At 41.5% G+C, this 14,729-nt stretch overlaps 2 protein-coding genes, 2 long non-coding RNA genes and 1 gene segment (V, D, J or C); 1 reads left to right on the top strand and 4 right to left on the bottom strand.

Moving 5' to 3' along the window:
* The window catches only part of LOC119004446 (T cell receptor beta chain MC.7.G5-like), a 34,969-nt gene extending 20,656 nt beyond the window's left edge, over nucleotides 1-14,313 (bottom strand). Inside the window, exons 1-2 of the mRNA XM_037071377.1 lie at nucleotides 14,159-14,313; nucleotides 13,733-14,028 (exon numbers count right to left, since the gene is read on the bottom strand). Of these exons, the coding sequence (XP_036927272.1) occupies nucleotides 13,733-14,028; nucleotides 14,159-14,207 (345 nt within the window). The 5' untranslated portion in view covers nucleotides 14,208-14,313. The remainder of the gene's footprint in view (nucleotides 1-13,732; nucleotides 14,029-14,158) is intronic.
* LOC119004466 lies at nucleotides 6,338-7,749 on the bottom strand. Its single transcript, XR_005070207.1, has 3 exons — nucleotides 7,570-7,749; nucleotides 6,591-7,409; nucleotides 6,338-6,445 (listed from the first exon to the last, which is right to left on the bottom strand). It is a non-coding gene; the product is annotated as an uncharacterized LOC119004466 (long non-coding RNA).
* On the bottom strand, nucleotides 8,096-11,057 carry LOC119004467. The gene is made up of 3 exons (XR_005070208.1): nucleotides 10,776-11,057; nucleotides 8,576-9,353; nucleotides 8,096-8,432 (listed from the first exon to the last, which is right to left on the bottom strand). It is a non-coding gene; the product is annotated as an uncharacterized LOC119004467 (long non-coding RNA).
* LOC119004452 lies at nucleotides 11,119-11,778 on the bottom strand. The segment is given in 2 exon segments: nucleotides 11,119-11,469; nucleotides 11,600-11,778. Coding segments are annotated over 2 exon segments (363 nt in total).
* Nucleotides 11,969-14,729, top strand: part of ahi1 (Abelson helper integration site 1) — a 95,045-nt gene continuing 92,284 nt past the window's right edge. Inside the window, exon 1 of the mRNA XM_037071373.1 lies at nucleotides 11,969-12,202. The gene's annotated coding sequence lies outside the window, so the exon portion shown is untranslated. The remainder of the gene's footprint in view (nucleotides 12,203-14,729) is intronic.

Raw genomic sequence — 14,729 nt, forward strand, 5'->3', positions numbered from 1 at the left:
TCCAAGTCTCCTTTGTTGTTTTTTAAGCTTTAAAAGAATGCTAAATATAAAAAGTATCTTGTAGTAAATAAGTTTACATGAGCACAAGCTGCATGTTCATTTACTTCTTCGTCAATCATCAATATAATATCAAGAATCAGAGCCCAGTAATCAGCATAATTATGTCAGTTGTCATATAAGTAAAACCCTGAGCAGCAGCTGTCACTAGTTTCTGTGTTGCAGGAGGTTTTCAGACAAGCGGTGCTATTAAACCACATCACTGTGTGCTGGCAGCGCAGAAATACACAGCTGAGTCTGATGTGTTCACTTCATGAATGATCAGAGATCCTTTCAGTGTGTCTTCTCTTTTAATCTGGAATCTGGACTCCTTAAACTGGTCCTCGTAGGTCGGGTCACTCACGTAGACTGTGTATCCAATAAGGCTCATAGTCTGACTGCTCTGCTGGTGTTGGTACCACAGCATCATTTCGAGGTTGCTGTCATCATGACTGCAGGTAATGTTGAGCTCCTTCGTCCCTTCAACCACAACTTTAGAAGAGGGCTGTTTAAATTCAACACTCGACACTTTTCCTGTGAACAAAGTCAATTCAAGTCAATGTGTTTTTTGTTTTTACTTACTTGGCTGCAGAATAAGCTCAACATAGTACAGATGCTACAGAAACTACACTACTTGATAGTAAAAGAAAAGTCATATAATATTGAGTCTGGCTTACTTGTGAGCACGAGCAGTAAAATTCCACACGTGTATAAAGCTGGAGACATCCTGGAAACTGAAGTTAAAGCCACATCGTATTTACAGTTACAGCATATATGGAAATCTGGTATCAGAGGTGGAGCATTCACATGGTCCTCTGCTCTGACAGACTCATTACGAATGAGCGATGACTACCTTCCCTTCTACGTCACACCTCCTCTTCCCCACCTTCTTCCTCTGCACACAGCTGATCTGACTGATTCTGCTTCTTTGCACTTAACGAACATGAGAAACGACAACCGAAGCTGTGAAAACTGAAACTGTATCTGGTGAATTTAACCAGAATTTGAGTTTTATTTCATTTCTTGTCTCCAGCATGAAGCCTCTTTTATATTCTCTCCTCACTGTTTGTTAAGAGCCAAACCAGTGGAGCCACAGCTCCTTCCTGCCTGTGTGCCATCTGTGACAGTCAGTCTTGTTATTTGTATGACGGTCTGCTCTGTGTGCATCACTGTGACTGGCAGCACAGTAGTAGGTGCTGCTGTCATTGAGAAGCAGCTCACTTATTTCAAGAGTGAAGCTGTTTTTAGATTTGTCGGTAGAGGACTGGAAGTGTCCAGCAGGTAAGTCGTACTCTCTGATGAGAAACTCCACTGGAGCTCCGTAGTGGTGTTGTCGGTACCAGAACATGTTGTAGCTCATCATGTTGAACCCTGGACCCATGCTGCACTCCAGCTTCACTGTGAGTCCAGGGTCAGATATCTGATCTCCAGACTGAAGAACGACAACAGTGAGTCCTGCAGCAGATGAAGGATAAAGTTTCTTTGTGTTTCATCTCAGTAAACAGAAGACTGAATGCAGATATGATAGATGAGAGATGAACATTGGATGTGAACTTGACCTTTCAAGTGTCGGTCAGCTGTTACATCCATTATGAGTTAATTTACAGAAACCTACCTGAGTGTAAAAGAAGTGAGAGATAAATGAGTGAGATCAGCATGATGAGCCTCCGTCCAGATGAAGGATGGAGTCAAAGTGTTCAACACAGAGGAAACACAAAGTCTAATGCTCCCATGATCACATGACTGGAGGGGGAGGTCCTGCATGTATCATACTCAGCAGTAATCAGCTGATACTTTCAGGTGCATGAAGGCTCAAAGAAGGCTGAAGTAGATGGAGACTTGTTTTAAAACGTCAATCAATAAAGCAATCAATAAATAAAATGGCTTAATTCAGCTTGTCTGGCATAATCCAAGTCTCCTCTGTTGTTTTTTAAGCTTTAAAAGAATGCTAAATATAAAAAGTATCTTGTAGTAAATAAGTTTACACGAGCACAAGCTGCATGTTCATTTACTTCTTCGTCAATCATCAATATAATATCAAGAATCAAAGCCCAGTAATCAGCATAATTATGTCAGTTGTCATATAAGTAAAACCCTGAGCAGCAGCTGTCACTAGTTTCTGTGTTGCAGGAGGTTTTTAGACAAGCGGTGCTATTAAACCACATCACTGTGTGCTGGCAGCACAGAAATACACAGCTGAGTCTGATGCTTTCACTTCATGAATGAGCAGAGATCCTTTCAGTCTGTCTTCTCTTTTAATCTGGAATCTGGACTCCTCAAACTGGTCCTCGTAGGTCGGGTCACTCATGAGGACTGTGTATCCAATAAGGCTCATAGTCTGACTGCTCTGTTGGTGTTGGTACCACAGCATCGTTTCGAGGTTGCTGTCATCATGACTGCAGGTAATGTCGAGCTCCTTCGTCCCTTCAACCACAACTTTAGAAGAGGGCTGTTTAAATTCAACACTCGACACTTTTCCTGTGAACAAAGTCAATTCAAGTCAATGTGTTTTTTGTTTTTACTTACTTGGCTGCAGAATAAGCTCAACATAGTACAGATGCTACAGAAACTACACTACTTGATAGTAAAAGAAAAGTCATATAATATTGAGTCTGGCTTACTTGTGAGCACGAGCAGTAAAATTCCACACGTGTATAAAGCTGGAGACATCCTGGAAACTGAAGTTAAAGCCACATCGTATTTACAGTTACAGCATATATGGAAATCTGGTATCAGAGGTGGAGCATTCACATGGTCCTCTGCTCTGACAGACTCATTACGAATGAGCGATGACTACCTTCCCTTCTACGTCACACCTCCTCTTCCCCACCTTCTTCCTCTGCACACAGCTGATCTGACTGATTCTGCTTATTTGCACTTAATGAACGTGAAAAACGACAACCAAAGTTGTGAAAACTGAAACTGTATCTGGTGAATTTAACCAGAATTTGAGTTTTATTTCATTTCTTGTCTCCAACATGAAGCCTCTTTTATATTCTCTCCTCACTGTTTGTTAAGAGCCAAACCAGTGGAGCCACAGCTCCTTCCTGCCTGTGTGCCATCTGTGACAGTCAGTCTTGTTATTTGTATGACGGTCTGCTCTGTGTGCATCACTGTGACTGGCAGCACAGTAGTAGGTGCTGCTGTCATTGAGAAGCAGCTCACTTATTTCAAGAGTGAAGCTGTTTTTGGATGCGTCGATAGAGGACTGAAAGTGCCCGGATGTTTGCTCATGTTCTTTGATGAGAAACTCCACTGGAGCTCTGTAGTGGTGTTGTCGGTACCAGAACATGGTGTAGCTCATCATGTCGAACCCTGGACCCATGCTGCACTCCAGCTTCACTGTGAGTCCAGGGTCAGATATCTGATCTCCAGACTGAAGAACTACAACAGTGAGACCTGCAGCAGATGAAGGATAAAGTTTCTTTGTGTTTCATCTCAGTAAACAGAAGACTGAATGCAGATATGATAGATGAGAGATGAACATTGGATGTGAACTTGACCTTTCAAGTGTCGGTCAGCTGTTACATCCATTATGAGTTAATTTACAGAAACCTACCTGAGTGTAAAAGAAGTGAGAGATAAATGAGTGAGATCAGCATGATGAGCCTCCGTCCAGATGAAGGCTGGAGTCAAAGTGTTCAACACAGAGGAAACACAAAGTCTAATGCTCCCATGATCACATGACTGGAGGGGGAGGTCCTGCATGTATCATACTCAGCAGTAATCAGCTGATACTTTCAGGTGCATGAAGGCTCAAAGAAGGCTGAAGTAGATGGAGACTTGTTTTAAAACGTCAATCAATAAAGCAATCAATAAATAAAATGGCTTAATTCAGCTTGTCTGGCATAATCCAAGTCTCCTCTGTTGTTTTTTAAGCTTTAAAAGAATGCTAAATATAAAAAGTATCTTGTAGTAAATAAGTTTACATGAGCACAAGCTGCATGTTCATTTACTTCTTCGTCAATCATCAATATAATATCAAGAATCAGAGCCCAGTAATCAGCATGATTATGTCAGTTGTCAAACAAGTAAAACCCTGAGCAGCAGCTGTCACTAGTTTCTGTGTTGCAGGAGGTTTTCAGACAAGCGGTGCTATTAAACCACATCACTGTGTGCTGGCAGCGCAGAAATACACAGCTGAGTCTGATGCTTTCACTTCATGAATGAGCAGAGATCCTTTCAGTGTGTCCTCTCTTTTAATCTGGAATCTGGACTCCTTAAACTGGTCCTCATAGGTCGGGTCACTCATGAGGACTGTGTATCCAATAAGGCTCATAGTCTGACTGCTCTGCTGGTGTTGGTACCACAGCATCACTTGGAGGCTGCTGTCATCATGACTGCAGGTAATGTTGAGCTCCTTCGTCCCTTCAACCACAACTTTAGAAGAGGGCTGTTTAAATTCAACACTCGACACTTTTCCTGTGAACAGTTCAAGTTGTTGTTATGGTAAAGTTAAATTCAGGCAGTGTTAAAATTTTTAATCTCTTGGTGCAAAATGGAACAGATGTTACATAACATTCAGAAAAAAGTCATAATATTGAGCAGAGACTTGAGTCTGGCTTACTTGTGAGCACGAGCAGTAAAAATCCACATGTGTAGAAAGCTGGAGACATCCTGGAAACTGAAGTTAAAGCTGTGCAACAGTGACAAATAACCAAAATACACTGATTACTTTCATATCAAATGTACAGATAAAACATGTACTGATATCTAGTATCAGAGGTGGAGCATTCACATGGTCCTCTGCTCTGACAGACTCATTACAAATGAGCGATGACTACCTTCCCTTCTACGTCACACCTCCTCTTCCCCACCTTCTTCCTCTGCACACAGCTGATCTGACTGATTCTGCTTCTTTGCACTTAACGAACATGAGAAACGACAACCAAAGCTGTGAAAACTGAAACTGTATCTGGTGAATTTAACCAGAATTTGAGTTTTATTTCATTTCTTGTCTCCAACATGAAGCCTCTTTTATATTCTCTCCTCACTGTTTGTTAAGAGCCAAACCAGTGGAGCCACAGCTCCTTCCTGCCTGTGTGCCATCTGTGACAGTCAGTCTTGTTATTTGTATGACGGTCTGCTCTGTGTGCATCACTGTGACTGGCAGCACAGTAGTAGATGCTGCTGTCATTGAGAAGCAGCTCACTTATATCAAGAGTGAAGCTGTTTTTGGATGCGTCGATAGAGGACTGAAAGTGCCCGGAAGTCTGCTCGTGTTCTTTGATGAGATATTCCACTGGAGCTCCGTAGTGGTGTTGTCGGTACCAGAACATGCTGTAGCTCATCATGTTGAACCCTGGACCCATGCTGCACTCCAGCTTCACTGTGAGTCCAGGGTCAGATATCTGATCTCCAGACTGAAGAACTACAACAGTGAGACCTGCAGCAGATGAAGGATAAAGTTTCTTTGTGTTTCATCTCAGTAAACAGAAGACTGAATGCAGATATGATAGATGAGAGATGAACATTGGATGTGAACTTGACCTTTCAAGTGTCGGTCAGCTGTTACATCCATTATGAGTTAATTTACAGAAACCTACCTGAGTGTAAAAGAAGTGAGAGATAAATGAGTGAGATCAGCATGATGAGCCTCCGTCCAGATGAAGGATGGAGTCAAAGTGTTTAACACAGAGGAAACACAAAGTCTAATGCTCCCATGATCACATGACTGGAGGGGGAGGTCCTGCATGTATCATACTCAGCAGTAATCAGCTGATACTTTCAGGTGCATGAAGGCTCAAAGAAGGCTGAAGTAGATGGAGACTTGTTTTAAAACGTCAATCAATAAAGCAATCAATAAATAAAATGGCTTAATTCAGCTTGTCTGGCATAATCCAAGTCTCCTCTGTTGTTTTTTAAGCTTTAAAAGAATGCTAAATATAAAAAGTATCTTGTAACAAATAAGTTTGCACGAGCACAAGCTGCATGTTCATTTACTTCTTCGTCAATTATCAATATAATATCGATAATCAGAGCCCAGTAATCAGCATAATTATGTCAGTTCTCATATGACTAAAACCCTGAGCAGCAGCTGTCACTAGTTTCTGTGTTGCAGGAGGTTTTTAGACAAGCGGTGCTATTAAACCACATCACTGTGTGCTGGCAGCGCAGAAATACACAGCTGAGTCTGATGCTTTCACTTCATGAATGATCAGAGATCCTTTCAGTGTGTCTTCTCTTTTAATCTGGAATCTGGACTCCTTAAACTGGTCCTCGTAGCTCGGGTCACTCATGAGGACTGTGTATCCAATAAGGCTCATAGTCTGACTGCTCTGCTGGTGTTGGTACCACAGCATCACTTGGAGGCTGCTGTCATCATGACTGCAGGTAATGTCGAGCTCCTTCGTCCCTTCAACCACAACTTTAGAAGAGGGCTGTTTAAATTCAACACTCGACACTTTTCCTGTGAACAGTTCAAGTTGTTGTTATGGTAAAGTTAAATTCAGGCAGTGTTAAAATTTTTAATCTCTTGGTGCAAAATGGAACAGATGTTACATAACATTCAGAAAAAAGTCATAATATTGAGCAGAGACTTGAGTCTGGCTTACTTGTGAGCACGAGCAGTAAAAATCCACATGTGTAGAAAGCTGGAGACATCCTGGAAACTGAAGTTAAAGCTGTGCAACAGTGACAAATAACCAAAATACACTGATTACTTTCATATCAAATGTACAGATAAAACATGTACTGATATCTAGTATCAGAGGTGGAGCATTCACATGGTCCTCTGCTCTGACAGACTCATTACAAATGAGCGATGACTACCTTCCCTTCTACGTCACACCTCCTCTTCCCCACCTTCTTCCTCTGCACACAGCTGATCTGACTGATTCTGCTTCTTTGCACTTAACGAACATGAGAAACGACAACCGAAGCTGTGAAAACTGAAACTGTATCTGGTGAATTTAACCAGAATTTGAGTTTTATTTCATTTCTTGTCTCCAACATGAAGCCTCTTTTATATTCTCTCCTCACTGTTTGTTAAGAGCCAAACCAGTGGAGCCACAGCTCCTTCCTGCCTGTGTGCCATCTGTGACAGTCAGTCTTGTTATTTGTATGACGGTCTGCTCTGTGTGCATCACTGTGACTGGCAGCACAGTAGTAGGTGCTGCTGTCATTGAGAAGCAGCTCACTGATTTCAAGAGTGAAGCTGTTTTTGGATTTGTCGATAGAGGACTGAAAGTGCCCGGATGTTTGCTCATGTTCTCTGATGAGATATTCCACTGGAGCTCCGTAGTGGTGTTGTCGGTACCAGAACATGGTGTAGCTCATCATGTTGAACCCTGGACCCATGCTGCACTGCAGCTTCACTGTGAGTCCAGGGTCAGATATCTGATCTCCAGACTGAAGAACTACAACAGTGAGTCCTGCAGCAGATGAAGGATAAAGTTTCTTTGTGTTTCATCTCAGTAAACAGAAGACTGAATGCAGATATGATAGATGAGAGACGAACATTGGATGTGAACTTGACCTTTCAAGTGTCGGTCAGCTGTTACATCCATTATGAGTTAATTTACAGAAACCTACCTGAGTGTAAAAGAAGTGAGAGATAAATGAGTGAGATCAGCATGATGAGCCTCCGTCCAGATGAAGGATGGAGTCAAAGTGTTCAACACAGAGGAAACACAAAGTCTAATGCTCCCATGATCACATGACTGGAGGGGGAGGTCCTGCATGTATCATACTCAGCAGTAATCAGCTGATACTTTCAGGTGCATGAAGGCTTAAAGAAGGCTGAAGTAGATGGAGACTTGTTTTAAAACGTCAATCAATAAAGCAATCAATAAATAAAATGGCTTAATTCAGCTTGTCTGGCATAATCCAAGTCTCCTCTGTTGTTTTTTAAGCTTTAAAAGAATGCTAAATATAAAAAGTATCTTGTAGTAAATAAGTTTACATGAGCACAAGCTGCATGTTCATTTACTTCTTCGTCAATCATCAATATGATATCAAGAATCAGAGCCCAGTAATCAGCATAATTATGTCAGTTGTCATATAAGTAAAACCCTGAGCAGCAGCTGTCACTAGTTTCTGTGTTGCAGGAGGTTTTCAGACAAGCGGTGCTATTAAACCACATCACTGTGTGCTGGCAGCGCAGAAATACACAGCTGAGTCTGATGCTTTCACTTCATGAATGATCAGAGATCCTTTCAGTGTGTCTTCTCTTTTAATCTGGAATCTGGACTCCTTAAACTGGTCCTCATAGGTCGGGTCACTCACGTAGACTGTGTATCCAATAAGGCTCATAGTCTGACTGCTCTGCTGGTGTTGGTACCACAGCATCGTTTCGAGGTTGCTGTCATCATGACTGCAGGTAATGTCGAGCTCCTTCGTCCCTTCAACCACAACTTTAGAAGAGGGCTGTTTAAATTCAACACTCGACACTTTTCCTGTGAACAAAGTCAATTCAAGTCAATGTGTTTTTTGTTTTTACTTACTTGGCTGCAGAATAAGCTCAACATAGTACAGATGCTACAGAAACTACACTACTTGATAGTAAAAGAAAAGTCATATAATATTGAGTCTGGCTTACTTGTGAGCACGAGCAGTAAAATTCCACACGTGTATAAAGCTGGAGACATCCTGGAAACTGAAGTTAAAGCCACATCGTATTTACAGTTACAGCATATATGGAAATCTGGTATCAGAGGTGGAGCATTCACATGGTCCTCTGCTCTGACAGACTCATTACGAATGAGCGATGACTACCTTCCCTTCTACGTCACACCTCCTCTTCCCCACCTTCTTCCTCTGCACACAGCTGATCTGACTGATTCTGCTTATTTGCACTTAACGAACGTGAGAAACGACAACCAAAGCTGTGAAAACTGAAACTGTATCTGGTGAATTTAACCAGAATTTGAGTTTTATTTCATTTCTTGTCTCCAACATGAAGCCTCTTTTATATTCTCTCCTCACTGTTTGTTAAGAGCCAAACCAGTGGAGCCACAGCTCCTTCCTGCCTGTGTGCCATCTGTGACAGTCAGTCTTGTTATTTGTATGACGGTCTGCTCTGTGTGCATCACTGTGACTGGCAGCACAGTAGTAGGTGCTGCTGTCATTGAGAAGCAGCTCACTTATTTCAAGAGTGAAGCTGTTTTTAGATTTGTCGGTAGAGGACTGGAAGTGTCCAGCAGGTAAGTCGTACTCTCTGATGAGATATTCCACTGGAGCTCCGTAGTGGTGTTGTCGGTACCAGAACATGGTGTAGCTCATCATGTTGAACCCTGGACCCATGCTGCACTCCAGCTTCACTGTGAGTCCAGGGTCAGATATCTGATCTCCAGACTGAAGAACTACAACAGTGAGTCCTGCAGCAGATGAAGGATAAAGTTTCTTTGTGTTTCATCTCAGTAAACAGAAGACTGAATGCAGATATGATAGATGAGAGACGAACATTGGATGTGAACTTGACCTTTCAAGTGTCGGTCAGCTGTTACATCCATTATGAGTTAATTTACAGAAACCTACCTGAGTGTAAAAGAAGTGAGAGATAAATGAGTGAGATCAGCATGATGAGCCTCCGTCCAGATGAAAGATGGAGTCAAAGTGTTCAACACAGAGGAAACACAAAGTCTAATGCTCCCATGATCACATGACTGGAGGGGGAGGTCCTGCATGTATCATACTCAGCAGTAATCAGCTGATACTTTCAGGTGCATGAAGGCTCAAAGAAGGCAACAAAAACATAAAATGGCTCCATTTAGCTTGTTTGGCATAATCCAAGTCTCCAGAACACAGAGATCCTACAATCATTGAAAGAGATCTTTTTTTACCTCACAGCAACAAAGAATATTTCAGCTTGAAAAAGGTGTAAATACAGACTTTTCAAATCAGTGTGTGATCTCAGGGCTTCCAGACACTTGGATTATGCCGAGCAAGTTATGTAGAGCTAATTTTGTGTTTTCTTTCTGTTGTTTTTTAAGCTTTAAAGAATGCTAAATATACAATTATTTAATGATTTTGTAGTAAACAAGTTTACATGAGCACAAGCTGCATGTACACTTACTTCTTCATCCGTTATCAGAATTTGACTCCAGTAATCAGCATAATTATGTCAGTTCTCATATGACTAAAACCCTGAGCAGCAGCTGTCACTAGTTTCTGTGTTGCAGGAGGTTTTCAGACAAGCGGTGCTATTAAACCACATCACTGTGTGCTGGCAGCGCAGAAATACACAGCTGAGTCTGATGCTTTCACTTCATGAATGATCAGAGATCCTTTCAGTGTGTCTTCTCTTTTAATCTGGAATCTGGACTCCTTAAACTGGTCCTCGTAGCTCGGGTCACCCACGGGGTATGAGTACCCAATGAAACTCATAGTCTGACTGCTCTGTTGGTGTTGGTACCACAGCATCACTTGGAGGCTGCTGTCATCATGACTGCAGGTAATGTTGAGCTCCTTCGTCCCTTCCACCACAACTTTAGAAGAGGGCTGTTTAACTTCAGCACTCGACACTTTTCCTGTGAACAAAGTCAATTCAAGTCAATGAAATTGTTGTTTGTATTCACTTAAAATGGTTACTCACATGCTGTACAAAACTACAGTACTTGATATTAAAAAGAAAAGTCATTGCCCTTAATTAACGTGAGAAACGACAACCAAACCTTTGGAAACTAAAACTGTATCTAACGCAGATATGATAGATGAGAGACGAACATTGGATGTGAACTTGAACTTTCAAGTGTCGGTCAGCTGTTACATCCATTATGAGTTAATTTACAGAAACCTACCTGAGTGTAAAAGAAGTGAGAGATAAATGAGTGAGATCAGCATGATGAGCCTCCGTCCAGATGAAGGATGGAGTCAAAGTGTTCAACACAGAGGAAACACAAAGTCTAATGCTCCCATGATCACATGACTGGAGGGGGAGGTCCTGCATGTATCATACTCAGCAGTAATCAGCTGATACTTTCAGGTGCATGAAGGCTCAAAGAAGGCTGAAGTAGATGGAGACTTGTTTTAAAATGTAAATAAATGAATAAATGAAATGGCTCCATTCAGTTTGTCTAGCAGAATCCAAGTCAATTATGTCAGTTGTCCCCTGAGCAGCAGCTGTCACTAGTTTCTGTGTTGCAGGAGGTTTTTAGACAAGCGGTGCTATTAAACCACATCACTGTGTGCTGGCAGCGCAGAAATACACAGCTGAGTCTGATGCTTTCACTTCATGAATGATCAGAGATCCTTTCAGTCTGTCTTCTCTTTTAATCTGGAATCTGGACTCCTTAAACTGGTCCTCGTAGCTCGGGTCACCCACGGGGTATGAGTACCCAATGAAACTCATAGTCTGACTGCTCTGTTGGTGTTGGTACCACAGCATCACAAGAAGGTTGCCGACATCATGACTGCAGGTAATGTTGAGCTCCTTCGTCCCTTCCACCACAACTTTAGAAGAGGGCTGTTTAACTTCAGCACTCGACACTTTTCCTGTGAACAAAGTCAATTCAAGTCAATGACATTGTTGGTTTTATCCAGTTAAAATGGTCGTCCATAAGCTGTACAAAACTACAGTACTTGTTATTAAAAGAAAAGTCATATAATATTGAGTCTGGCTTACCTGTGAGCACGAGCAGTAAAATTCCACATGTGTATAAAGCTGGAGACATCCTGGAAACTGAAGTTAAAGCTGTGCAATGGTGACAAATAACCAAAATGTTTTGTCAATAATGTTATTTCAGAAGTTGCATTTTCCCCTCGCTGACAAAATATAAAATATAAGACCGAAGATCATCTAATAATATGCTGCTCCATGTCTCAGTTGATGATAACCTCATATCTTATGTTCTGTTGACAGTACAGACACTTAAATATGCTCCATTGATCACCTGCTGTTGTGATTGGCTGAACACCAGTTCACTGTTGGACCTTGATTGGTCACTGATCTCTAACTTGGAATGCTCCGCCCACTTGTTACACTGAAGGTTGTACAATCACTGCACCTGCACACGGCTGCAAATAAACTAAAAACTAAAGCTAATGTGCTGACAGTTTGATAATGTAACGTCAGGAGGGTCATGCGGAGGATTTAACACATCGTAGCTTTGATAAAACTGCTGGTGGAGAGTAAATTTCAGCTGCTTGTTAAACATAAAATTGTTCTTCACACAAACAGACATTTTTCTTTTCAGCAGTGAATCACATGCAACTTCACCTCACCAAGGTAAGAAGTAGTGCTGACATGTTTGTTATCAGTTACAGTTGTGTTTCTGCTTTTGTCACCTCACAAGTTAATTGTGAATTATTTGTTTTGAGTGGCTGAGTTTTTCTGTTAGCGGCTATTTGAAACTTGTAGGATGTTTTCATGCTGTTGATTTGGTGAAAGATGAACATTAATGGTAGACTTGAGTATCTTTTGAGTGTTTTCTGGCTGAATTAGTTATGAAATGTTTGTCCTGAAGCTGTTGCTTTGCAAAACTCTTGTCATGACTTATCTGTCAGTGCCAAGCATGATTGTTTTCCTGTGGAGACTTCCCTGAAATCAGCAGTTGCTCACTGGAGCTCACTGTACTGATTTGCTGTATGGGACATCCACAAGACATCCTCAGAGAGATCAGGCAAGCAAATCACAAGGGCTGAGTATCCAAAACACAGTGAAAAGTGCTGAAATCTTGCTACAAGAGACGACAATGAACTGGCAAGGAGGCAGGGGAACACAGGCAGGAGGGGATAACTGGACACAGGTGAAACACATCAGGGCGGGGCAGACAATCACACAAGGACGCTTTACATTTTCTTTTCTCCTCAGTAAAATGCCAGATAAAGTTACTCCATATGTTTTTGCAGCGTTTTAAGCATAGCTTTTTGATGATTATTAGGATTAAATTTGTGTATTGCAATTCCACCTCATTCCATTTCACGCCCTTAAAAGAAAATTATCAGTAAAAACAACTGATCCCTTTCATATTTAAATGATTTTTTGAGACTGTGTGACTGTGAATAATCACATCATTTCCAAACTTATTGTGTTTTTAATGCCAGAGAAGTCACTGAGCTGTCTTGAGTTTAATTCCACCAGCCCTCCACTCTGAGTCTTGAGCATGAAAACAACAGAGAGAACAGAGAAGAGGGTTTTTAGTAATGAGGCGCCATTAAACCACATCACTGTGTACTGCCTGCGCAGAAATACACAGCCGAGTCTGACAGATTGACGCTCTGAATAATCAGAGCTCCTGCTTTTGTGTTTTCTCTTGTCATCTTAAACCGATGTTCAAACTGCTTCTCATACACGGGGTTGTTGCTCATGTAGCTGTATCCAATGAAAGTCATCAAACCGCTCTGCTTCTGCTGGTACCAGAGCATGTTATAGAGGTTATCGTCATCATGATTGCATTTGATTTCTACCCTGGCGGTGTCGCTGACTATCCTCGGAAAAGACGGCTGAAACGTCACACTCGTTGCTCGATCTGTTGGAAAAAGACAGATTTTTGTAGATGCAGAAAGTGAAAAAACATTCATATGATTGTTTTTTTTAAAAAAATGATTGAAAATGACATAATTAATCGTTATGTTTGCAGCTAGTTTCATTACATGGAAGCAAGATGAGAAGAAATCCGATCACAGCCGGAGACATTTTGGAGTTTGTGCCTCCTCCAGTGACACTCCTCAACTGCAAGTGCAAACATCTCACTAACAGGAAGACGCTGAGGGGTTTTTAGTGAGGGAGCGTCATTAAACCACATCACTGTGTACTGGCAGCGCAGAAATAAACAGCCGAGTCTGACAGGTTTGCACTGCGAATGATCAGCTTTCCCTTCGTTGTTTCCTCTTTTGTGAGCTTGAATTGTTTTTCCATCTCCCCTTCGTATGTTGGGGAACCTTGTCCGTACACATACCCAATGAGAGTCAGAACCAGGCTGTCCTTTTTTTGCTGGAACCAGAGCATTTGTGGTTTGCCACTATCATCATGGCTGCACTGAATCTGCACCTCACTGCTCTCTTTCACTATCTGCGGAGGAAATTCTTGAAATGTAACGGCGCTCACATGACCTGTGGAAGAAGGAGATTTAGAAAATGTTACTGATGCAGAACAAAAATGAGGAGAAAGTCTTCATTTTAAGCTTGACTGTTTCATAGATGATGATAAAAATGTAATTTAGGATGACATTTGAGAGCTTACTGTAAAAGCAGATTAGGAGTAAACCAAAGATTCGCATAAATGAAGACATCGTCAGGCTGAATGATGTGAGTAAAGTAATGTGCTGAGAAGAATAAGACTCATGGGGAAGAGTGAGGGAGGTGTTTATCAAGGGCTGAGTATCCAGAATGGGGTAGGAAAACTGCTGAAAGCTTGCTACGAGTGGACAAGAGGCCGGGGAACACACACACTTTATAAACAAGGCAGGAGGGGATGACTGAACACAGATGAAACACATCAGGGCGGGGCAGACTATCACACAAAGACAGGAAAACAGATCTGAAAACAAGAGGGGAGTTAGACGCCACAATAAAACAGGAAACAGAAAGAAATGACTGAATAAACATGGAAACAAGACCTTCGCTTGATGAGACCTGACAACGACTAATGTTATAATTCATTGTTATAATTGTTTTTCAATCATCTTTTACGCTTTACATTTTCTTTTCCCCTCAACAAAGTGTCAGGTAAAGTTACTCCATATGATTTTGCAGCATTTTAATCATATATTGTGACAATTATTGGGATAAAAATGTGTATTGCAATCCCCTCC

Source organism: Acanthopagrus latus, chromosome 16 (genome assembly GCF_904848185.1).
Source record: "Acanthopagrus latus isolate v.2019 chromosome 16, fAcaLat1.1, whole genome shotgun sequence".
NCBI classification, from domain to species: domain Eukaryota; kingdom Metazoa; phylum Chordata; class Actinopteri; order Spariformes; family Sparidae; genus Acanthopagrus; species Acanthopagrus latus.